This window comes from Neoarius graeffei, chromosome 20, assembly GCF_027579695.1.
Source record: "Neoarius graeffei isolate fNeoGra1 chromosome 20, fNeoGra1.pri, whole genome shotgun sequence".
NCBI classification, from domain to species: domain Eukaryota; kingdom Metazoa; phylum Chordata; class Actinopteri; order Siluriformes; family Ariidae; genus Neoarius; species Neoarius graeffei.
The window spans coordinates 57,676,513-57,703,189 of record NC_083588.1 but is presented as its reverse complement, the minus strand read 5'-3'; the positions used below and the strand labels follow the sequence as shown (position 1 = coordinate 57,703,189).

General features: G+C 42.8%; 1 protein-coding gene across 2 annotated transcripts in view; it reads left to right on the top strand.

Annotated features, from left to right (window-relative positions):
* hrob (homologous recombination factor with OB-fold) overlaps positions 1 to 13,597 on the top strand; it is a 29,594-nt gene extending 15,997 nt beyond the window's left edge. For both annotated transcript variants that reach the window (XM_060902048.1, XM_060902049.1), the window contains exons 7-10: positions 5,097 to 5,182; positions 8,835 to 8,957; positions 9,114 to 9,297; positions 13,391 to 13,597. In XM_060902048.1, coding sequence (XP_060758031.1) covers positions 5,097 to 5,182; positions 8,835 to 8,957; positions 9,114 to 9,297; positions 13,391 to 13,443 — 446 coding nt within the window. In that variant the 3' untranslated portion in view covers positions 13,444 to 13,597. The remainder of the gene's footprint in view (positions 1 to 5,096; positions 5,183 to 8,834; positions 8,958 to 9,113; positions 9,298 to 13,390) is intronic.
* The last annotated feature ends 13,080 nt before the right edge of the window (positions 13,598 to 26,677 follow it).

The window sequence follows — 26,677 nt, the reverse complement described above, 5'->3', positions numbered from 1 at the left end:
TGTCGTTCTGCTTTCGGTTTCGGCAGCGTGGATGCGCTTTACATGAAAGAAGGCACTGATGTGTCTGCCATCGATAAAGGTGTAAAAAACAAGTGGAGGTGGGCTTGGCTGTACGAAATAGGTGAAAACGGAAAGCCATTTAGTTCATGGTGCAAAAAACTAAACATTCCAGGCGCTTGCATTTGTGTGGTTTGCCACAAAAAAATAACATACGGAAGCAATGGAAAGAAAGTGCAGTAAATTGAATATATTAATCCATTAATTAATTGATAATAAAGTTATCAGTTCTAAGTTAACCATTCTCAGAATTTCATCGAAATCCACCCATAACCCCCTGTAAATTTTCAGTCAGATAATTTTTTTTTTTGCTTTAATCCATGTATATCATAGCGGGAGACATTGTGCTCTCAGAGCACTCTTGTTTAAAAAGCTATCAGCACAAAAATTGCTCCAACCAGTGCATTTCCTGAAAAAAAAAAAGACTAGAAGCGCATTCGGTAGAGTAGTGCGCATACCTCTGCCAAGCCACACATTATCAGCATCAAAATCAAATCACTTGAACCTAGGACAATACGGAAGCTGTCCACCAAATTTCACCCAAACCCATTCACTACTTTTTGAGTTTAAAGGAACAGTCCACCGTATTTCCATAATGAAATATGCTCTTATCTGAATTGAGACGAGCTGCTCCGTACCTCTCCGAGCTTTGCGCGACCTCCCAGTCAGTCAGACGCAGTCAGACGCGCTGTCACTCCTGCTAGCAATGTAGCTAGGCTCAGTATGGCCAATGGTATTTCACTCCTGAGTGAAGGTATCAATGCGCTGTCGAAGCGCGCAGAAGGTGTTAGTACGCCTGTCATTATAGTGCGGACTTTCCACAGCATAGAAAATCGCTACGTTTCAATTTGTGTAACTGAACTTGTTTCATATCACTGGTCATATAAACCTATGTAAACAGGAAAAACGTGGAAGAGTTTGGTCGCATCTAACTACAGCCCCAAAAAATACCATTGGCCATGCTGAGCCTAGCTACATTGCTAACAGGAGTGACAGCGCGTCTGACTGCGTCTGACTGACTGGGAGGTCGTGCAAAGCTCGGAGAGGTACGGAGCAGCTCGTCTCAATTCAGATAAGAGCATATTTCATTATGGAAGTACGGTGGACTGTTCCTTTAAAGTGCATCTCACGGGTAAATTCAGGAGCAAGATCAATGTAATTCTCCTATTTTATATTAAACTTTGGTCAAATATCTGTCACATTCTGCCTTCTCTGCATTTTTTTTTTTTTTTTTACCTTGCACAATACCAGAAAAATTTGGTTGAAATCAAGCCATTTGAGGTGAATTGGTCCGCCTCTGAAAAAACTTGGCATTTGGATTTCCCGGCAAACATTGAGTGCGTTTACATGCACATAGAGAAAATCGAATTTCTGTCGTAGCTCGGCTGAAATCGAAACAAACTGAATTTCTCGTAATCGAGCTACACGACCTAGATTATGAGATTGTTGCCGAGCTACTTAGTGCATGTAACCCTGTCGAGCTACTTACTTCCCTTTCGGGAGTGACGAGACCACAAGCGGGAAACACAACAGCCTCGGTCGGCATGACAACAGTAGTAGTAGCGAGCAGCAGAAGAGGTCAGGAGGAACAAGGAGACAAAAAACAAACAATTGAACTTTTTGCGTGTTTATTAAGACACAAGTTAAATTGTAAGCAAAAAATGGACTTTAGAAAAATATACAATTGTGCAAAATAAGTTGTCTTACAAACAGTGGTCTGCGCAGGACAGTTTGTAGCCAACAGGTGGCAATGACATGTGGTGTGAATGTAAAGTGGAAATCACTCCTCTTCTTCATGACGACAACCGGAAGTGTACCAACACGATGGGGCGTGTAGCGCCACCTGTGGCTCGGGTGCACAATGTACCTCACACAATAGCTCTATTTCCTTGTGTGCATGTAGGATTGGATTTCTCTGGCACCCCTGCTGGGACCCTTAGCTCGATTTACTGACAGCAGCTCGATTTGGATGTGCATGTAAACGTACTGACTGATTTTCGTGACGTCGCGTGCGGAACGCCTCCCTCAGAATCCTACGTCAGCGCTGGTTTGTTTATGAGAAAACGACCTGGTGGTTTTCTGCAAATTTCTTCAACGTTATCGCGTAATTATTAAAATGGTTAACAGATGTATCGTAGGAGGGTGTAGCAACACCAATCTTGATGGGATTAGTACTCATCGTTTCCCAAAAGACCGGACAATGAGAGAGAAATGGGAGCGCTTGGTCTACACAGGCTGTGCACTGAAACCGTGCAAAGCTCTTGCAGCCTGCTGGCGCTTCCATAGATAATGTCACGAATCTGGCTCCAGACTCCCTTGGGATTTTTCCAGACGTGTTTTGTTATTTTTATTTTTTTTTTCTGCTGTAGACAGATGGCCTTGTGCAAAATTCAGAGATGCCTACTAGTACGGATTGGCCGTATTTTGTCCGGAAAAGTTACGTAAATACGATGTTATGGCAAACAGTGTTATTCTGTACGGAATTATTATAAAGTCTTAAAAAATTCCAGTGAGTTGTTTTTAAATGTCCAAGCGACTTTTTCAATCCATGCGCGATTCACGGCTATTTATTTTTACGACAACCGCACATGCTGTGTGTGACATGCGCAGATTCTGCACATTTGTTCGCACTATTTTCGATACAGTAGAATGGCCGTGCATTACACCCAGTCAAAAGGGCAATGGATACGCGCACTGCAAACTGTGTAGAACTGACATTAACATCACTCATGGTGGTCGCGATGACTGCACGCGGCATGTCAACTCCAAAAAAAAAACATGTGGAGTATGCTGAAATGGCGAGTCAGGCGGAAAGTAAATCTGGGGGTATCCAGCAGTTTTTTACGAAATCTGTGGATGAAAAGACACGGAACGTGACGCGTGCTGAAGCGGTGATGGTTGACCTGTGCTTGGAGTTGAACTTGCCAATTAGTGCCATGAAATGTGAGTTAAACTTATTCAGTTTCTTTTTACATGTCTGATTTTTATTCACTGAAATATCAAACACTGGCTGTACTTCTTGAATTCAAAGTCTTTTCAGTGTTGCAAGTGCAAATGTACATGTAGTCTGATCAAAAACAGAATTTTATGATTAGTGCTGTTGGGATTGTGGCAAAAAATTGATCATTCCACTGTTTGAAATACAATTATAAATGTCATTTTATTCAATGTCTCTTCTGAAGCATTATGCTGAAGTATTTATATATTGGGACGTTAAGATAACAATGTCGGACTCTCTTTGGCATGAAATAAGGAATTTTTATTTTATTTTATTAGAATCCGTTAACAGGTAGAACATTTTGCCAGGCAATATAATATAATACTTTTGAGGAGTTACATTCAATACCAATGATTGGTAGTCAACCGTAATGTCTGCAAGCAGGGAACACTATTGTATTTATAAAAATGTGAGAAATTGTATGCTCTAGAAATTTGTTGAGTGGAAATTCAGTTGAGATGGCTGCTCACGTTTTGTTTATTCAATTCACACAAAACAGTTCTTTTTAATAATTTAAATGTTAAACATATTGGTATATACACCTCTTTATAATGGAAATGCGCATAAATTACTGTTACTGAAAGTCATTCCAAAATACTGAAAAATGTTTTCAAGAATACTGAAATTCAAAATTTGGGGTAGGCATCTCTGAAAATTACCCTTCTGGATGAGTGTGTAAAGGGACATACTTTCATATAAAAAAACTCCGAAATTGGTCCAGAATATGCACTTTAATTTGTTCCCAATGTTTAAAAAAAAAAAATTCTGGATCGATATAGATATCTGGATTTGCATCAAATTCTAATCAATTGTTCCTTGACTCACCATTCCTCTAAATTTCATCAAAATCTGTTCATTACTTTGACCACACAGACAGAGGTGGAGACATAATGCCCAGGTCAGACGGCAGAAAGACGCAGCTGCGACCTGCGATCGGTCGGGTGGCGAGTGGACGCAGGCGTTTTGCGCCAAATCCTTCGTTGTGGTCAGACGTTGTAACAGTCGAAATTGTGAAACGTGCCTTTAAGAGAGGCGGCGTCATCAGCTCTCGCTCGTGTTTTTCTGTTAGTTGAGCCGTGCACGTTGCTGGAAACGGGTGTCTGTTAACGAGCTGCTTTTCTTTTCGCTCCTCAACTCAAGAGTAACGTTTAGGGAATGTGCGACCTCTATTTTGTTCATGTATGATAAGATAGAGCCGTTCAACCGGGCATGGTAATGTTGAAGTGTACGCAGGAACTTTAATAGCGTTCAATCAACTCCGAGAGAGTCAATTTTAACACTATGCTGGTGTTTATTTTGTCCCAGTCTCTCTCTGCAGTGTTAAATTAACACTTCCTAAAGTTAAAGCAACTTTTTTTTTTTTTTACAGTCTCATTTTAACACACTTGCTTAACACTGAGAATCTTGCTGTAGAAAGTTAATAAACTGAGTATCGTGGAAGTCCCAGAGTTCGTGTGAACGTGTGGTTTTTGCCTTCCTCTCTTCTCCACGCACTCCGAACTGCTTGGTCGCTCAAGCGTTGCACGACTGCCTGCGTCTACATGCGTCAACCTGCTATTTGCACCGATTGGAAGCGAATCGCATCTGAAATGCGAACAGATCGTGATCCACTTGCGTCAACCTGCCTCTGTTAAAGACCCTCTGCAACACTCTGCCATTATCTGCGTCGTCGTGTGTTGATGCAAGACCAGTCTTGCGTCTACCTGCGATTTTATCATCGCAAGTAGTTAAAAACTAGTTTCAGCCTGCCGTCTGACCTGGGCATAACCTCCTCTAGCAAAGTTGGCGGAGGTAAAAAAAAAAAAAAAAAATTGTGAAAACACTCTATGGTAGGTAGAGATGCGAAAAATCAAATCATCCCATCAGCTCTGGCCGCTATGGACCAGTAGCAGTAGATACACTGAAGATGAATGCGTAAATGGAATAGACATAGGATGAAGCATCATGTCAGGACAGTACTTTTTAAGTCTTTGTGAAGAAGCACCGTTGAAAGCATCTGCAGGAAATCGGCTCCATGTCACTCTTGTATTGTATGAACTAGGTGAGATGCAGGGTACGGTTCACAGACGGTTGCTGGAGGACAGACAGGCGGAGCTGAAGACTGGTGCAGTGCTGTTGCTCAAACAAGTAATGTACCACTGCTCAAATCCTACCACGTTACATTAATGCCATTTAGCAGACGCTCTTATCCAGAGCGACGTACAACATACCTGGGGAGCAGTTGGGAGTGAGGTGCCTTGCTGGTCCAGGGAATTGAACCAGCGACCTTTTGGTCCCAAAGCTGCTTCTCTTACCGTTATAGACGGGTACCAAAATCCAGAATTGTGACACCCAAAGGCATTTTTGAGACAAAGTCGGCAAACAGTCTTATTTTGTCAATTTGGGTGTGCCGAATTCAAATCTGCAATATGCCAAGCTCTATCTGACCTCTGTTGACCTCTAGAGGTCATTGAACTTTGGGCCTGTAAACGTCTCAGCTGAACCCAGTTTCTCAGCTTTCTAAGGAATGAAATGTACTAAAATGATTAATGAAGTTAGCAAATGGCCTTGTTTGTTAAGTGTTTGGGTGCTGAATTCATTTTTCATTTGTAAAACGACATATGACCTCTGATAACCTCAAGGTCATTAAACTTGGCCTATGGAGCACTTGCATGTGACGTCACAGCCGATCCAGATTGTGACAGACGCCATCTTGTCGGTCAAACGCCATATTTCCGCCTTCTACTTCTACTTCTGCTTTTACTTCTACCTTTTCTTCTGGAAAACCCTACTATATACAATTCTACTACAATGGCTGCGGCTACAAGCTCTCCCTACCTGTGCATGGTTTTTATGTTTTTTGTGTGTATTTTTGCGTGTTGTTCGTCTGTACCGGACTTCAATATCCACTACAACCGTATGGACTTACTGGACATTGGTTTCCAGCAGAAAATGATGGTTTGTAGCGATTTCCATCGCATGCACAACATTCCGGACGAGATAGCGAGACCAGCGGGGTCTCCGTGGATTGTTATTGGAAGCAAAGCGAAGGAGGCGGCGCCGGGAGTGGAAGCAAAAGCGAGGCTGCAGAGCCGGCCTGTTGACTAAGCTCAGAAAACAGCTACTCAAATCTCCACTGCCAAGCCTCTACCTCTCCAACGCCAGATCCATGGTAAACAAAATGGACGATTTGGAATTACAGCTGGAATTACCTTATTCTATTCTATAATCGGCTGGTCAGTGCTATACTCAATACTTAAGTGACTTACCCATCCAATGAGGATTCTTGTTTACAAGACGCCACATCTGAGTTGCTGACAAATCCTGAATTTCTGTAGAGATAACTGTCCAGAGATTTATAATCATGCAGTGCTTCACCACTGAACAGCGAGGGAAAGTTAATGAGGTAATTATACACGTCTGGGTATTCCACCTCTGGCAGTTCAAAATCCGGTCGTGAAAACTCCGTCCGGAAAGCCATAAGGGTCACTAATCTGTATATCGTTTATTTTAGACATATATCTAGTTATCTGTTCATTAGAAAAATGAGCTGTGTAGTCCGTCGGTTGAAATTGATCCATTCTGTACACGAGTGCAGCAGTATTCAGCGGTGTTTTTTACCGACAGGATGGCGTCTGTGTACTTTCCGGTCACGTGACTGCAAGATCTCTATAGGCCTATGCATTTAACGGCATTTTTAAACTGACTTTACTCCCCCAAAAAGAATATGAACAGACAAAAAACAAATAGAAAGGAACAAATACAACATTAAATGCCAGTCCATGTCCATGTGACTTACTTTTCACAATGAGAATGCCTAGCGATCACCTTACATAACATTGCATTACATTTAGCGGTTATTGTTTATACAAAGCTACTGAAAAAAGGGCAGATTCAGCAGCATACAAAATGTGGGGGCGTACAGGGTATACAGGTTAATCAGGGTTAGTATATATGAGAGTTTTTTTCTTTGTTGTTTGTTTTGTTTTAAACGGGGTAAAGCCTTTACAAAAAACAAACAACAAAGAAAAAAACTCTCATATATACTAACCCTGATTAACCTGTATACCCTGTATGCCCCCACATTTTGTATGCTGCTGAATCTGTCCTTTTTTCACTAGCTTTGTATAAACAATAACCGCTAAATGTAATGCAATGTTATGTAAGGTGATCGCCTAGGCGTTCTCATTGTGAAAAGTAAGTCACATGGACATGGACTGGCATTTAATGTTGTATTTGTTCCTTTCTATTTGTTTTTTGTCTGTTCATATTCTTTTTGGGGGAGGAAAGTCAGTTTAAAAATGCCGTTAAATGCATAGGCCTATGGAGCACTTACATGTGACGTCACAGCCGATCCAGACTGTGACAGACGCCATCTTGTCGGTCAAACGCCATATTTCTGCCTTCTACTTCTGCTTCTACTTCTACCTTTTCTTCTGGAAAACCCTACTATATACAATTCTACTACAACGGCTGCGGCTACAAGCTCTCCCTACCTGTGCACGTTTTTTATGTTTTTTGTGTGTATTTTTGCGTGTTGTTCGTCTGTACCGGACTTCAATATCCACTACAACCGTATGGACTTACTGGACATTGGTTTCCAGCAGAAAATGACGGTTTGTAGCGATTTCCATCACATGCACAACATTCCGGACGAGGAAAAAAAAAAAAAAACATTCCGGACGAGATAGCAAGACCAGCGGGGTCTCCGTGGATTGTTATCGGAAGCAAAGCGAAGGAGGCTGCGCCGGGAGCGGAAGCAAAAGCGAGGCTGTAGAGCCGGCCTGTTGACTAAGCTCAGAAAACAGCTACTCAAACCTCCACTGCTAAGCCTCTACCTCTCCAACGCCAGATCCATGGTAAACAAAACGGACGATTTGGAATTACAGCTGGAATTACCTTATTCTATTCTATAATCGGCTGGTCAGTGCAGTACTAGTAATACTTAAGTGACTTACCCATCCAATGAGGATTATTTTCTTCTTTACAAGATGCCACATCTTAGGGGGGCTGACAAATCCTGAATTTCTGTAAAGATAACTGTCCAGAGATTTATAAGCACACAGTGCTTCACCACTGAAGAGCGAGGGAAAGTTGATGAGGTAATTATACACGTCTGGGTATTCCGCTGGCAGTTCCGTATCCACCGACACGGTCGTGAAAACTCCGTCCGGTAAGCCATAAGGGTCACTAATCTGTAGATCGTTTATTTTAGACATGTATCTAGTTATCTGTTCATTAGAAAAATGAGCCGTGTAGTCTGTCGGTTGAAATTGATCCATTCTGTACACGAGTGCAGCAGTATTCAGCTGTGTTTTTGACCGACAAGATGGCGTCTGTGTACTTTCCGGTCACGTGACTGCAAGATCTCTATAGGCCAAGTTTAATGACCTTGAGGTTATCAGAGGTCATATGTCGTTTTACAAATGAAAAATGAATTCAGCACCCAAACATTTAACAAACAAGGCCATTCGCTAACTTCATTAATCATTTTAGTACATTTCATTCCTTAGAAAGCTGAGAAACTGGGTTCAGCTGAGACGTTTACAGGCCCAAAGTTCAATGACCTCTAGAGGTCAACAGAGGTCGGATAGAGCTCGGCATATTGCAGATTTGAATTCGGCACACCCAAATTGACAAAATAAGACTGTTTGCCGACTTTGTCTCAAAAATGCCTTTAACTCCTTAAATAAGCACTTTTTTGAATTTTGGTACCAGTCTATTAGGCCATGGCTTCCATGGCAGGTATGGCTGCTAGAATTTTTTTTTTTTAATGAATCTCTTTGATGCGCTTGCCTAGGTGGGCGTGTTCTCCCCCTCTAATAGGAACCACTACCTGAACGTAACACCCAATAACCTTCTTCGAATCTACCCGGCTGACGGAGCAGTCCACGCCTCCTCCCAGCATTCCCAGCCTGCACTGGTTAGTGGTCGTGTTTTCCAATCGCAGCAGGGTTAGATGAACGGGTGTTTGCTCAATAGTGGAAACAGAAGTCGATTTGCACTCTTCTTTTTTTTTATGATTGTTCCTTGTTTAGGGAATTTAAAAAATAATGTGTTTTCCCCCTTTTGTTGAAAGGACATAAAGGAAACTGCTGGATTACTGCATTGTGACTCTTCCAAGCCTGAAGGGGGCCCCGTGTCTCAGATGGAGCTGCATTATGATGATGATGAGGAGGAGGAGCAGAACAGCGTCCCAGCGAATGGGGTGGTCCAGTCTAGTGCACGACCTGACTGTTTAGAGGACGCTCAGTGGGAAGCAGGTGCAGTGAGATCGAGAAACTTCCAGCCAGGGTTTTCAAAATGGAGTCAAAGACTCGTGCCTAGTTTGCGATTTTAGTTCACAAATACGTTTTTACTTGGATTGTTTACATGATATTTTCAATCTGGCCTTTATCCGACACATTTCTGAGCAGTGATGGATTAATGTCACAAATTAGCTATACTATTTTATTCTATCTACATTGACTGGATATGAGCAATCGCGCGTATACCATGAGTAGAGAAAAACAAAAATGGCACAGCGTGTAGCTGATCCGGCCGAGGATGAAATAAAAACTCTACTCAAAAACAAAACCCAAAAAACCCCCCCCCCAAAATATGGAATATAAGTATTTGATGGTAAGAACATTTTTTTTTTTTTCCCCCAAGAATTATCGCATTTTTCACAAATTACGACTGTCATTTCACCGGTTTGTTTACATTCTAAGCGGAAATTATTTTGTCTGACATTTTGTATAAAGTTTTTATTGATCGAATTTGCAAAAAATAAACACAAATGCTCCGTTTTTCAAAATCCAGGGAATGTGGATAGAATAAAAGAGTTATTCCACTCAAGCTCGTCGTACATGGGTTATATAGCCGACTCGGTGCTACGTGCTTCGTCGGCTATCAGCTCGTGTACGACTTGATTTTGTGGAATAATTATTGCATGTACTATGGTCAGAAATCAAATTTTTGGCAGTTTAACAAACACCAATTTTTTTCCCCCCAGTTTAACATAATTGTTTTGTTGCTCAGTAATGTACGGAAGCCGAGAGAGGCCCTTCATATAATCCTTTTTTTTTATTCACCTTGTTATCCCGAGATAACGACATAATTAATTCAGGATCTTGAGAAAACAACACAACTAATTCGAGATCTCGAGAAAACAAAACCATTATTTCGAGATCTCGAGTAAACAGCTGAGAAATGGTTCATTCAGGAACGCCAAGAGACTTGTGATATGCTGACTTTGGGGCTATTTCTCATTCTGTATAGACGCAACTTTGGTCATTAGAATGTCTGGAATAATCGATCACCTAATAAGGCAATATTTTGATCAGGGGTTGACACAGGGAGAGATTGCATTAAGACTACGTTCAGACTGCACCCTGAAATGACCCATATCCGATTTTTTTGCCCATATGCGACCTGTATCCGATTTGTTATTGACAATCTGAACGACACAGATCCGATTTTTTTCACATGCGACCCAGGCCGCTTGGATATGTGGTCCCAATTCCGATGCATATCCGATATTTTCACATGCGACTGCAGTCTGACCGGACAGGTCGCATTCATGCGACCTACACGTCATCAACAAGAGACAAACGTCACTATTCTGCGTTGGCTAATCCCGCCTCTTTGGTGGAAAACAACAACATTTGTACAGTTTTCAGAATTTAAATAGACTTTTATAGAATTGATCAAGCTAATGGTGGATTTGGTAGGGACCTGGATGTTGATCTGTTAGCCTGATTAAATAAAACAGTTTCTATAACTGATTTATAACTTAAACCATCCTGTATTACAAGATTATAAGATTGTTCTAGAAATTTCCAGTAATTTGACACCTTCGGTCTCATTAGTCTGCTGCCCACATTAATCAGATTATTGTGTGAGTTCCGCCGCCGCCACAAAAACCACATCGCCAGGTCTCGCCTCATCTCCATCGCAAACTGCACTGGTGTTTCTGCACCTTCAGCCAGCGCTCAGAGAAGTTGCAGAATTCAGCTGGCTATAAACAATCTAAATATTTATAAAAATGTAGAAAAAGTTTATTAATATGACGAAATAAATATGTGCAAATTATTAAGCCTGAATTAAGAGTTTGGTAATACAGCGGCCGTATCCCAAACGACTGCCTACTGAAGCTCGAGTGCACTATATAGAGTTAAAAATCCATTACTTCCTAGTAACATGTAGTGCACTTATATAGAAATTAGAGAGACATTTAGGAGTCAACCCTCGTTACCAGGCTACACGTTTTCATTTCAGTTCAGAAACAAAAACACACACGAGACCTCACACTTTAACACTAACCAGATAATTAAACAAACAAACAAACAAACAAAAAAAAGAAATCATTAAACTTGAAGAGTGCGCTTTTTTTTTTTTTTTTTACGTATTACGTAGATGTGCTTATTACGTGTCAATTTGCGCATGCGGGACACTTTTGGGTCGTTTTCCGTTCATATTGGAGATCGCATACAAGTCTCATATAATTGGTAATGTGAACGGCCTAACAAAAAAATCGGATTTCACAACAAATCGGATATGGGTCGTTTCAGGTTGCAGTCCGAACGTAGTGCTAAGGCCAATTTATGCCGACAACCCAGTCCTCGCAGATAGCGTCGCAGACAGTGTCTGCGTAGCCCCCCCACCTTCGCAGACGCTCTGCGCGCACCTCCCAAAAATTGTGACCACCGCAGAAGCCTCGCAGACAGCGCCGCAGACAAGAGGGCTCTGATTGGTCCACTCTACATCCGCTGTACACGCACTTCCGCTTCCCTACTTTCCCGGTTTGGTTTGTTTTCACGATTGGCATTTTTAAAAACACGAGCGAAGATGGAGCAGCACGAAGAGCGGTTGAGTGAGGAAGTACGTACATCTATACGACTCCAGTTCTAGTCATTATAAAAAAAAAAAGTTCTAGTCATTATAAGTAACTGGAGGATAAACACTCCACTAACCACACCCACCAACTACTCCTAGCGACTTCGCGCCCCCTTGCGTTGTGCCGGTGAATAACATCGCGCACGTCTATTACTCCCCGCTCAACGATAAATTACAACTGTCTGCGAAAAGCTATCTGCGAAAGCCTTGTCGCAAGAGCATGCAGAGGCCTTTAGTCTTTTAATAAGGGATAATTTCAAAATTAGCCCGCGGCACCTCCGCGGAAGACTGGCCCCCCTCTCTCTCTCAAGGCATCGTAAAAAGCCGTTTCTGCTCTGTTACATGTCCGCCAATTTCGAAGTCTTCGTTGTCTGACCCACAGGAGGCGCAGCTCTGCTAGAAATCTCAGCTGTTTTCTCGAGATCATGAAATAATTGTCTTGTTTTCTCGAGATCTCGAATTAGTTGTGTTGTTTTCTCGAGATCCTGAATTAATTATGTCGTTATCTCGGGATAACAAGGTGAATAAGAAAAGGATTATATGAAGGGCCTCTCTCGGCTTCCGTAGTAATGAGAGCATTCATATAAACCCGAAATCTGATCATTATCTGATTTTCAGCTGTGATCATGGAAAGAGCATTATAGATAATTTTGTAAATTTTTTTTTTCCTACTTATTCCATGATATTCTGTGACTGGTGCAAGTGTTGTGCAAACTTAATAACGTAGCACTGAATGAAGCATCGTTTCTGTATGTTTTGTATGTGGAGTTTTTTGTTAACTGTTAAGTTGCATGAAGATATTTTCAGTCAGTGAATCCAATCAAGTACATAAATATTTAGAGATTTGCATTTGTAAAATAAAAGATTTCAGTGGGCGGCACGGTGGTGTAGTGGTTAGCGCTGTCGCCTCACAGCAAGAAGGTCCTGGGTTCGAGCCCCGGGGCCGGCGAGGGCCTTTCTGTGCGGAGTTTGCATGTTCTCCCCGTGTCCGCGTGGGTTTCCTCCGGGTGCTCCGGTTTCCCCCACAGTCCAAAGACATGCAGGTTAGGTTAACTGGTGACTCTAAATTGAGCGTAGGTGTGAATGTGAGTGTGAATGGTTGTCTGTGTCTATGTGTCAGCCCTGTGATGACCTGGCGACTTGTCCAGGGTGTACCCCGCCTTTCACCCGTAGTCAGCTGGGATAGGCTCCAGCTTGCCTGCGACCCTGTAGAAGGATAAAGCGGCTAGAGATAATGAGATAATGAGAAGATTTCAGTCACTTTTTTTTGTTTCCAGTGTGGTAAATTTTATAAAACATTTGCCAATCACATGAGGGCAGTAGAGGGCAATTTTATAATTCGCGTCTCAATCCATTCATTTATTCACTGAGGACTGATGAAATTATTAGACGCTCATTCAAGGTTAACATCTGCGAAACTAATTTGATGTGCATATGTTTTTCGAAATGCTGATTTGTTAATCTGCTCATGTCTTGCAGATGATCTCGATGAGCTGCTTGGAGAGTTGCCTGTCGAGTCTTATTGTGCCTGACACTGACACCATTACCAATGCTTTTTTTTTTTTTTCCCTTCTCTTCTTTTTATTCAATTTGTGTTTGTATAGGAGCTGTTGTAAGATATGTACATAATAATCAGAAAATAGGCATCTGGGCAAGATGAAGAATAAAGGTTTGAGTTTGAAATATCTTCGTTTTATTTTTTTTTTCTTGTTTTGCCCAATGTTGAAACTGAGATTTTTTTTTTTTTGAAAAATATATGTTCAATTTGAATTTGATGTCAGCAATACATTTCAGAAAAGTTGGGACAGGGGCATGTTTACCACTGTGTTGCATCACCTCTACTTTTAACGACACGCTGTAAATGTTTGGGAACTGAGGAGACCAATTGCTGTAGTTTTGTCCCAGTCTTGCCTGATATACAATTTCAGTTGCTTGACAGTTCGGGTTTTCCTTTGTCGTATTTTGTGCTTCATACTGCCCCAGATATTTTAAATGGGAGACAGGTCTGGACTAGCCTGGGAAATCCCATTCTGCTTTGCACAATCGTTCCGATCTGAAAAAACAGCATGGAAACTATGGTCTAAAGCAGGGGTGTCCAAACTGATCCATAAAGGGCCGTGTAGCTGCAGGTTTTCATTCCAGCCATGCAGCAGCACACCTGACTTGGCTCATTCAATCAACTGAACTGTCTTCACACAGTCAAATACTTGCAGCCACACCCACCCTTGATTGGGTGGGTGGGTGTGTCAGTTGATTGAATAAGCCAAATCAGGTGTGCTGCTGCATGGCTGGAATGAAAACCTGCAGCCACACAGCCCTTTATGGATCAGTTTGGACACCCCTGGTCTAAAGGCTCGCCTGAGTTAGGGAGCCAATCAGAGAGTGGGGAGGGGTGGAAAGACGGTGACACGTACTACTCGACAAACGGAAGCTTGTAGTTTATTTGGGACTGTTTACGGATCACGTTTAACATGGCGGCGAGCGATACGAACCAAACTTTCGATCAAGCTTTGTCTTGCACAAACGGCAGTAATCGTTCGGTGCCATTGTTTTCCTATTTTTGTTTTGCCTTCTCTTTCTCTTTCCTTCTCTTCTTCGCCTCTTCGTCGCTCTAACTACGTCACCGGGTACAACTGCCATGATTGGCCATGGGCTACATATACGCCAAAATGATAGACATTCGCAACGTCCAATAAACGGCCGTTGACAATCGTAAACCACACCTCCCCTACGAGAAATTCAATAGGCGGATTCCAGACCATATTTCACTTGTGATATGGTCTGGTGTTAACCAGACTAGGTCTGGACTGCAGGCAGGCCAGTTTAGCACCTGGACTCCTGTAATCCAGGAATCATTATCAAAGTGCATAGCTGAGTTCAGAGCATACGTAGGCAACATAAAAACAGGATAATCCATGCTATGAAAATGAAAACGCGAGCAGAGTCAACATGAGGGAACGTCGATGTTGAGAACAAAGGTTTGACGAAATGGACAAAGAGTATGAAATGACTTTACAAAGAGGAACAGTAACAACCAAACTAAATCAAGGTGAGACACGGAATGGGTGAACACATTAGGGTAATCAACCAATGACATAAGCCGGGACTAGAACACGAACAGCGCATTGCAATGTAGACAAAAGCAAGGAGAGGAATTTGTGATAACAGTAAAAGTTATGTTTAAAGGAATCCTCCAGAAGGGATCCCCTGACACATACATGCAATTGCTACAGACCCACACTCATCTTTTCCTTTTTTTTTCCACTGATCCCTTTCCCCCCATTCAAATGAATTGAGTTTTGGGAGAAAAACTTAGTGTGATGTCCCATATTGTATGGTTAATTCTTCCTATAATAATGATGCAAGTTTCAGCAGATGAGTTCATGCTAGTTTAACATCCTGATTTTGCTTGATGCACCACCGCCAGCCTGTAAAGCCCGCCATAAGCAGTGCTTTACACATTCTCAACGGGAATGTGAATGAGTTCTGTGTATTGATGAGTGTAATATCTGAGCTGTCATAGAGACAGGTGTGCTGATGTAGGTTTCCATGGTTACTCCATCCTGCCTGCACCTATGAATTCAAAGTGGCTCTCGAGACAAAAGTCTGACAGCCTGATCCACTCGCAAAGGTTGTAAAGACATACCGGGTCGTTTAGGGTCACTGGCAGAATGGTTTTAATGGACTTTGTTCATGTCAAAACCTGTCCTGTGTCGATAGACGTGCTGGAGTAGTGTTGTGAATTTTTTTTCTTTTTATTGCTCTCTCTCTCTCTCTCTCTCTCTCCCTCCCCTACTTATGCTTTCTGTCATTTCCTCATGTCATTATGGCACCTCGATAAAGCATATCCTTGCATGAATTATGAACTTATGTAATTATACATTCTTTCATGAATGATCATATCATATCCTGTTCACACTTCATTTTAACTCTTCAGAACCATGGACAGAGACGAATGCTGGCCTGTTTTGAGAGGAAATGTGTGTTGCTCAGAACACGGCACTGCCGAGCATCAAGAAACTTTCCTCTTCTCCCTGTTAGGCTTCTCATCTCATTATCTCTAGCCGCTTTATCCTGTTCTACAGGGTCGCAGGCAAGCTGGAGCCTATCCCAGCTGACTACGGGCGAAAGGCGGGGTACACCCTGGACAAGTCGCCAGGTCATCACAGGGCTGACACATAGACACAGACAACCATTCACACTCACATTCACGCCTACGGTCAATTTAGAGTCACCAGTTAACCTAACCTGCATGTCTTTGGACTGTGGGGGAAACCGGAGCACCCGGAGGAAACCCACGCGGACACGGGGAGAACATGCAAACTCCGCACAGAAAGGCCCTCGCCGGCCACGGGGCTCGAACCTGGACCTTCTTGCTGTGAGGCGACAGCGCTAACCACTACACCACCGTGCCGCCCTTGACAGTTTAATTTAACTGCTAATTTCACAAGCAAAGTGTGACAGGTTTTTAAAAAAAGTGCTGTATTCTCTGCAGCGTCACACTTCCCTTGAACTTTAATGAACTCCGAGATTCAGCACAGACAATCCCAAGCTCAGACAGGAATGATCAGAAAGTAATCTGTCAAGTAATCATGCTTCAAAAGTGCTCCATCTTGCATAGACAAAGACAAAATTTATTTATTCTTCGTCGAGTCCCAGAGGAGAGCTAATCGGTGTTTAAATGCATACACATTAGCTGAGCTGAAGAAGCATAAGGACCTTGTCTGAGACACCTCATTAAATCATTAGCAGGCTGGAAGGCCAGCAGCTGTCAGGAATATCAAAGAAAATGGCACAGCTGATCGAATGTAAAGAGGAAACCAGATCTCTGGCTGAGAAAACACGTTCAGTCTAATATGGATGCACAAGTGGCAGGTCTTGACGAACCGAGTGTGTCTCTTTATTTCTTTAATTGTCCGTCAGCTTCTCTTCCTCGCTTCTTGACTCATCCCTCCGAGGAGGAGAGTTTGCCAAGGATTGACCAAGACTTAAGGATGAATTAAGGATTTTATTCGTAACCATTTTTTATTTAGCATTAGTTTATTTGTGGTTCTTATTGTATCGTGTATCAGAATTATTTTTGGGGAGAGTTTATACTGTACCTTAGGGTGCATCAGTTGCCCCCTAAAAATGAAAAGTTCCTCCGATCATGATGCATTTTTGTTTTTATGTTCCTTTTGGTAAGAAAACACACTGGGTGAAATATTTTGACAAAATTCTAAAGTTTAATGGTGGCACCAGGAGCTCAAAGTTATGGAAAAAGCTGCTATTTTACAGTATGACTTTGATGACAAAATTTCGATCACTTTTCATGAAACATTATGGCACCTTATAGAGTATACCAAATATCTTAGATACACATTTTTAGTACTAAATATATTATCAAGCACAGTTTGAGTTTTGGCTGTTCATTGAATCCTTGTTCAACTACTTTTTAAACAATACAAATGTATTATGAATCACATTAATGCTTCTCAATCCCTTGCAAAGGTTCTTAACATGATCTCTGGGTCACAAGAAATCAATAAATGGAGTCCAACATTGTGATTCAAACCTTACGCGAAAACATAAAATAAGCGTTTTTTGGCAAAAAAATGAACCTCATGGTGCCACCATTAGACTTTTGAATATGGTCAAAAATTTTACAGGATGTCTTTATTGGTGAAAAGGAACACCCAAACAAAAATGCATCAGATTTTATGAAAGTGAGGGCAACTGATGCACCCTACTGTACCTACTCGTTCCTTGATTGGTCCAAATTTCCTTTACAAAGATGAGCCTTGATTCATTTCCAAGTCACAGGATGAAGAATGGGGGGCGGCACGGTGGTTTAGTGGTTAGCGCTGTCGCCTCACAGCAAGAAGGTCCTGGGTTCGAGCCCCAGGGCCGGCGAGGGCCTTTCTGTGCGGAGTTTGCATGTTCTCCCCGTGTCCGCGTGGGTTTCCTCCGGGTGCTCCGGTTTCCCCCACAGTCCAAAGACATGCAGGTTAGGTTAACTGGTGACTCTAAATTGAGCGTAGGTGTGAATGTGAGTGTGAATGGTTGTCTGTGTCTATGTGTCAGCCCTGTGATGACCTGGCGACTTGTCCAGGGTGTACCCCGCCTTTCACCCGTAGTCAGCTGGGATAGGCTCCAGCTTGCCTGCGACCCTGTAGAAGGATAAAGCGTCTAGAGATAATGAGATGAGATGAAGAATGGAGGATCAAGGAGGCATCAGCTAGAGGTTTGGGATACTTTTTTTGCTCTGCAATGCAGTTCTGATGTATGAAGCCATTTCTGTCTGGAGATTTTTTTTTTAATATTAGAAGAAGAAGAAGCCTTTATTTGTCATATGTACACTCATAACCCATCTGAAGCAGTGGGCAGCGATGCTACAGCACCCGGGGAGAAGTTGGGGGTTCGGTGCCTTGCTCAAGGGCAATTCAGCCATGATACAGAGGGAGGGAAAAGTGCTGTTCATTCACTCAACTCCCCTCACATTTTTCCTGCCAGTCCCAGGAATTGAACCAGCAACCCTTTGGGCCCAAGGCTGCTTCTCTACCTGTATCATATAATATGGTGACTTCATTTCTTTAATCTTTGCCTCACCAGAAGTTAATGAATTCCCTTTCCAAGGCAACTGTGAAAGCACTGCAGGACTCTGTACACTCTCTAGAGGGCGACTCATTCTCATTACGAGCAACAGAAAAGTTCATGATGTTCCCAAATGACGTGCATTTCACTCCATTAATTTGTTTCGCTGAACCTTTGAGCCCTTTTAGGCTTCACACATTTTTCTCTCCTCATTAACCGCATCCTCAATCCATTTTGAATACTTTAACCAAAGCTACCGATCACAGTACCAGCTCTCGACTCGATCTACGCCACTGAATGACCAAATAACATGTCGCCTGAAGATGTGCCACCTGTGACAAACCAGCCTTTGATTAATGACCAAGGCTGGAGGTCTTAATATCCCCAAATTGTGATATGTAGTCAGGCTGAATAAGTGCATTTTTAAACCACATCTCAGGATATTGAAATTAGTATTCAGCCTTAGTGCAACAAAACATTACACATTGCTACAGCAATACTAAAAAGGACTCGAGTTTCTGTTTGATTTGAAATGTCTGACCGTCTGTTGACCCCCAGGTTTAATTTCGTAGACTGCTTCTTCAACGTCGAAAGGAAAAATCCATCCTGAACGACTTGCATTTTAAGCTCTATAATTAAAGTGGTGTCTAAGATTTATTTTGTAGTGAAATCCTGAATTGACCTTTTGAGATTAAACGTAGACTAATATGGCAATTAACTATTTTCTCTGTATTTCCACCGAAAGGCAGCAGTGATGCGGCAGTGCTTTGGTTGTTTAGTCTACTTTTGTCCAGCTCTTTCACCTCGTCATGTGTACACTTGATCAAACAAATCAGATTCTATAGCTTTAAATTTCATGCAAATAACACGGTTAACAGATCGCAAACAAGGGTGGACTTTTCCTTGAGGGACATTCAATAATGGATGGAGAGAAGATTGATCTGGGCACGCTTCCTGTACCTTATTGGCCCTTTTCCACTACCCTTTTTCAGCTCACTTCAGCTCGCTTCAGCTCACTTCAGCCCGACACGGCTCGCGTTTCGACTACCAAAAACCAGCACGACTCAGCTCGCTTCAGCCCTGCTTAGCCCCTAAAACTCGCACCGTTTTGGAGTGGGGCTGAAGCGAGCCAAAGCGAGCCGAGTGAGGCTGGGGGCGTGAGCAGACACTCCCCTGTGCACTGATTGGTGAGGAGGAGTGTCCTCACATGCCCACACACGCCCCGCGAGCGCGCTGGGATCTGTAAACACTGCAAACCCGGAAGGAGAAGAATTACGAATTACGAGAATTTCTGAAGCCTTATGCGCCTCGCCTCATCTATACGCTCTTGCCAGTATCTGTCCGCGTTGTCGGTGACAACAAGCCACAGCACCAAGACCAGCAACACTAACGACTCCATGTCCTCCATGTTTATTGTTTACTATCCGGGTTGTGAGACTACCGCTTAAAAGCTCACTGATGTCACTGTTTGCGCTGCTTAACGACATCACCTGACGTCCACCCACTTTCGCTAACTCCACCCAATGTGTCCACCCACTTCCAGCCAGCACGGTTCAGCGCGGTTGTAGTCGAAATGCAACTCCAACAGCCCCGCTCAGCCCAACTCAGCACGGCACAGCTCAGCCCGACTCAGCCGCGTTTGTAGTGGAAAAGCGGCATATGTGTACCTTGATATAAATGTTTACTATTTACACTGATCAGCCATAACATTGATGATCTCATTACAGTGGCACCTGTCAAGGGGTGGGATATATTAGGCAACAAGAGAACAGTTAGTTCTTAAAGTCGATGTGTTGGAAGTAGGAAAAATGGGCAAGCATAAGGATCTGAGTGACTCTGACAAGGGCCAAATTGTGATGGCTAGATGACTGGGCCTGAGCATCTTCAAAATGGCACATCTTGTGGGGTGTTACTGGTATGCAGTGATTAGAACCTACCAAAAGTTGTCCAAGGATCCAAAGGACAACCGGTGAACCGGTGACAGGGTCATGGGTGTCAAAGGCTCATTGATTCGCATGGGACATGAAGGCTAGGCCATATGGTCCAGTCCAACAGAAGAGCTACTGTAGCACACACTGCTGAAAATGTTAATACTGGCACCTTTCTGTTTTAGCCAACATTAACTTATTCACGGGCGGCACGGTGGTGTAGTGGTTAGCGCTGTCGCCTCACAGCAAGAAGGTCCGGGTTCGAGCCCCGTGGCCGGCGAGGGCCTTTCTGTGTGGAGTTCGCATGTTCTCCCCGTGTCCGCGTGGGTTTCCTCCGGGTGCTCCGGTTTCCCCCACAGTCCAAAGACATGCAGGTTAGGTTAACTGGTGACTCTAAATTGACCGTAGGTGTGAATGTGAGTGTGAATGGTTGTCTGTGTCTACGTGTCAGCCCTGTGATGACCTGGCGACTTGTCTAGGGTGTACCCCGCCTTTCGCCCGTAGTCAGCTGGGATAGGCTCCAGCTTGCCTGCGACCCTGTAGAAGGATAAAGCGGCTAGAGATAATGAGATGAGATAACTTATTCACTAGTGTGTGTGTGTATATATATACACACACACATGTAGTAGTGTGCTGTTTTGCACTGCCTATTTCTTTGTCCTGTCAATAGTGTTTACATCGTACATCATACCATTTGTCCTGTGACTTAACACACCAAAAAAATGCTTAATGAGCATAAAAGTATGTTTCAGTTACCTCCAAAACACCTCACATGACAGGTTTAGGGTCAGGAATCTTCTTCACAGTATATCAGTTCTTGGCATTTCACATCACTGGATTCCATCTCATCTCATCTCATTATCTTTAGCCGCTTTATCCTGTTCTACAGGGTCGCAGGCAAGCTGTGTTTGTGTTCATTGAGATATTGTTTAAAATGTTACTTTTCAAAGGGGGTGCACACATTTATGCTGAGCACTGTGTATATATATATATATATATATATATATATCTCATCTCATTATCTGTAGCCGCTTTATCCTTCTGCAGGGTCGCAGGCAAGCTGGAGCCTATCCCAGCTGACTACGGGCGAAAGGCGGGGTACACCCTGGACAAGTCGCCAGGTCATCACAGGGCTGACACATAGACACAGACAACCATTCACACTCACATTCACACCTACGCTCAATTTAGAGTCACCAGTTAACCTAACCTGCATGTCTTTGGACTGTGGGGGAAACCGGAGCACCCGGAGGAAACCCACGCGGACAAGGGGAGAACATGCAAACTCCGCACAGAAAGGCCCTCGCCGGCCCCGGGGCTCAAACCCGGTCCTTCTTGCTGTGAGGCGACAGCGCTAACCACTACACCACCGTGCCGCCCTGATGGAAACATTTCTTTTTTTAATTTATTTTCTATACCACTTATCCATTGCAGGTTGTAGGTAGGGGTTGGACCAATCCCAGCTGACATTGGGTGAGAAGCAGGGTACACCTTGGACAGGTCACCAGCTATTGTGGGGCTAACACAGAGAGACAGCCATTCACACTCACATTCACACCTATGGGTAATTTAGAGTAGCCAGTTGACCTCATCCACATGTCTTTGGACTGAGGGATGAAACCCACACAGGCATGAGGAGAACAAACAAACTCAACAGAGGAAGGCTTAGAAAACCTACTTGCTGTGGGATGACAATGCGAACCACTGCACCACCCAGAAACTTTTCTTATTTGATTAATTCTTTGAGCACTTTTTAATCGGTTCTTAGACAATTTCTATCAGGCATATTGTAACTAATGTACCTTGTGAATATCTAAATAGGTATTACATAAATGTTAATAAATTAACTTGCATAAATGCCAAGACCATTTATTTTTTTATTATTTGAATTTGCAGTGGCACGGTGGTGTAGTGGTTAGCGCTGTCGCCTCACAGCAAGAAGGTCCGGGTTCGAGCCCCGTGGCCGGCGAGGGCCTTTCTGTGTGGAGTTTGCATGTTCTCCCCGTGTCCGCGTGGGTTTCCTCCGGGTGCTCCGGTTTCCCCCACAGTCCAAAGACATGCAGGTTAGGTTAACTGGTGACTCTAAATCGACCGTAGGTGTGAATGTGAGTGTGAATGGTTGTCTGTGTCTATGTGTCAGCCCTGTGATGACCTGGCGACTTGTCCAGGGTGTACCCCGCCTTTCGCCCGTAGTCAGCTGGGATAGGCTCCAGCTTGCCTGCGACCCTGTAGAACAGGATAAAGCGGCTACAGATAATGAGATGAGATGAGATGAGATAAAAAGCGTCCCGCATTTTACGATTCCGGAGATTGCCTAAGCAAGCGAGTGACAATATCACGTGACCACCATGGTCACGTGATATCTGTTTGACCTACTTTTAACCAAAACAAGTCAGCGTGGGAAAACACGGCGGACTCGGCTCTCCCGCCAGCGGAAAAGAAAAGGAAAGCCTGCCTAGTGAGTGCAACTGCAAGACAGACCAATGTTAGATGATGTCATTTTTCTGGACAGATAACTAAATCATTCTAGCTAGCGCTTAGCTATCTTGGCCATAGAATGTATGGGCTCGACTCCACAGTAGCGATAGGGTATGGAGTTATACGCCTAATGTTTTGATCTTACAGAGAAAGAAACGAGAACACAAAAGCAGGAACAGAGAAAAGATATTCGTCTTTTGTTTCACGGATCCCTCCGCGAATGTCAACCACAAATTACATCCCTGCGATTCAAAACTCTCCGAGGTCGATGCAGAGTCACGATGTTTTCCGCACGTCACCATCTTGGTGTGACGCAGTTCCATAGTTATGCTAATTAGTTAAAGGTCCTCGTATTTGGCTGTTTCTTGTTTCTGTAGGGCCGTACTGTTTACTTCAAGTGGGAAGAAAACGACCCTCAGCACATAAAAATGATCACATCTCGTCCGCACGACATTGTTCTTGTGGGACAAAGGAAAATACCATGCGCAATAAAAAAGTAAAAAAATTTCAGATGACTTTGCAGTCAGCACCTTGAACAATTATTCGCCGAAGGTGAAGTGAATATCAGTGAATAATAACTGAGACGAAGTTGAGGTTATTATTCACCGATATTCACTGAGCCTGAGGCAGATAATTGTTTTAGTATAAATACACAGTCACATAAATATATAGAAAAAAATAAATCGATAAACAGATAAAATCTCATCTCATTATCTCTAGCCGCTTTATCCTTCTACAGGGTCGCAGGCAAGCTGGAGCCTATCCCAGCTGACTACGGGCGAAAGGCGGGGTACACCCTGGACAAGTCGCCAGGTCATCACAGGGCTGACACGTAGACACAGACAACCATTCACACTCACATTCACACCTACGGTCAATTTAGAGTCACCAGTTAACCTAACCTGCATGTCTTTGGACTGTGGGGGAAACCGGAGCACCCGGAGGAAACCCACGCGGACACGGGGAGAACATGCAAACTCCACACAGAAGGGCCCTCGCCGGCCCCGGGGCTCGAACCCAGGACCTTCTTGCTGTGAGGCGGCAGCGCTAACCACTACACCACCGTGCCGCCCAACAGATAAAATAAAATCACAATTCCACCTTACCTTTGAATTGTTTTAAATCAAACTTTGTAGCATCTTTAGTGCTTTTAGGAACAGCATTTTCTTCCATCATCTGTAATTCTTCCTCACTTACGGTGACGAAGCGATTGGCCGCCGTTTTGCCAAGTCACTCGAGGCGATTATCGAGAAATAGTCCGAATCTCTCGACCAATCAGAGTGCGTGAATCACCTCTGTATTTATAGTAATTCCTGTTATCATTTATGTTATAGCAGCTGTAAACAGTCATTCCTTTCTCTTGAAGATAATCAGAGAAAAAATAAATAAATAAATGCAGCTTGTAATGTTACCGAGAAACCAGAAATATTGGTTGGAAAACCTGTTAAAAGCACTGACACTGGAGACTCCTTCCATAAATGATAAATAAATGGCTCCTTATGCCAGAATCAAACTACATGAATCCAGCATCTGAACAGGGTTTATAGTGTGACGTAATCGAAGAATGGTACCTCGACAAAAAGTCTAGAAATGTCAGAAATTTTTGTCTTTTCTTACCTACTTTGACGAACTCCTATGACATGCTTCTCAATAGCCATGATTGACCGTTTCATGACCCTCCTCCCAATGGACCCTCAAACTTGTAGTGTTGCCAGTCTCCCAGGCAGGACACGACAAAAATTCATGGCACTATGATTGTCTAATCTGACCCTAATGGTGACCATCATGAAATACAAAAACGTCATGTTTTCCGATCCCGGTATTACAGAGAATTTCACCATACATCAACATGATTATATGTTTTATTTGTTTTCATACAATATTTGTATTAAATATTGTTGTGCTTGAGCAGGGGTTCTCAACCTTTTGCAACCTGGGCCCCACCAAAGCTGGTTCATTGCAGTTGGGGGCCCCTCTTCTCGCCCCGCCCCCATCCCCCCCCAAACACACTCACCCACAGTGACGCCACCCGACCTACAGCACCTTATATCGACCGATAGATAGATAGATAGATAGATAGATAGATAGCCCTGGGCTAGATTATTATTATTATTATTATTATCATTATTATTATTATTAGTAGTAGTAGTAGCAGCAGTAGTAGCATTATCCATTCCATAGAAATACATAGGCCTATTATCATTATTAGGCTATTGTTATAATTGGCAGTAGCACCACATTTCTAATCTGCTTTCGGGCATTATTATAATTATAATTATTATAATAATAATAATAATTATTATTATTATTATTATGGCCTATTATCATTACTAAGCTGTTGGCAGTAGTACAAGACTTATGTTCTTTCAGGCATTATTATTATTCTTAGGCCTATTATTATTATTATTATTGCTGTTGTTGGTTGTTGATATTATTATTATTATTATGCTATTATTATTAATAGGCATCATCGTTATTATTATTATTATTATTATTATTAGTGTTTTTATTAGGTATTTTATTAGGCTTATCATTAGCTGGCTATTGATATCATTGGGAATTGGGACCAGGCGTGAATTTAGGTTTTACTTTTTACTGTGCCTTTGTGATCTGCATTTGCGTTAATGCGAGACCTGAGCCTGCTTTGCCTTACAAAGATCCTCGATTCTTGGCGAAATGTTTGACAAGCACAGTCTCAAGTCATTCTCAATTTGCGCACGATTGCGATATTTCGTTTTGAGCGCAGTCATTTTTGAAAATCCTGCCTCACACAAGTAGGTTGATGCGAATGGGATGAGCAGTTTCAAGGCTACGTCACACAGTTGCGGGTACTCCTGCATCAATGCTGCCCAGAATGTCGAAAGAGGGCATGAGGTGAAGACTGCCTTAAGTCTACTGTCACTCTTCAGCTCAATAAGCTGTTCCTGCATGTCAACTGGAAGTTCGTCAGCAGTACACACAAATGGATCTCGAACCCACGCAAAAGAGCGATAATCCTCTGTGAAGTATGCCGCAAACTGTTTTCTCATTACCGACAGGTGCTCTGACGCTGCTTGAAAGACAGATGAGAAATCGTGGGAAGTGCCTGCATTACTGATAAAGTCTGCAAGGCTTGGGAACATATCACAGGTCCCCCGACTGATGCGGCCACACACACAAGATTTTATGATAGATTGATGATAGATTTTATAATAGTATTGATTTGTATGTAATAGTCCAATGTCCTGCATTTTGACATGGGTAAATGTGTTGCATCTGCTTAGCTACTATAGCCTGTTAGCCCCAGATTTTTTTTTCCTCCATACATGAAACCTACTCGCGACCCTCCTGGAGTACCTCCGCGCCCCACCAGGGGGGCGCGCCCCCCCGGTTGAGAACCACTGTGCTTGAGGATTGGTAGGACACATGACCATAACATAGGAACCTGGACTAAAAAAAAAAAATCCATAACTTACCTAAAACCACTCACCGGAAGCGCCATTTATTTGAGATGTCCTTTTAAAAGTCATCTATATCTTCTTATTTTGCATTTTAAACTCGGTCAGTACTTGATATCACCTGGTGAAACCAGAACGATATTCCTCGAGTGTCTTTAAACAGAAGACAAAGCTAAAAACTTTTCCATACAGTTTATATCCTGGAATCTTTCCCAACATATCAATACAGATGGCATATACAGCAAGCATATAACATGGGGTTATTTCGACTGATTATTTTATAGAAGGTAATCTAGAGTGAAATCTTTCCAGAAGCTTTCATACTTGTAAAAAGTTGCTGACATGATGGA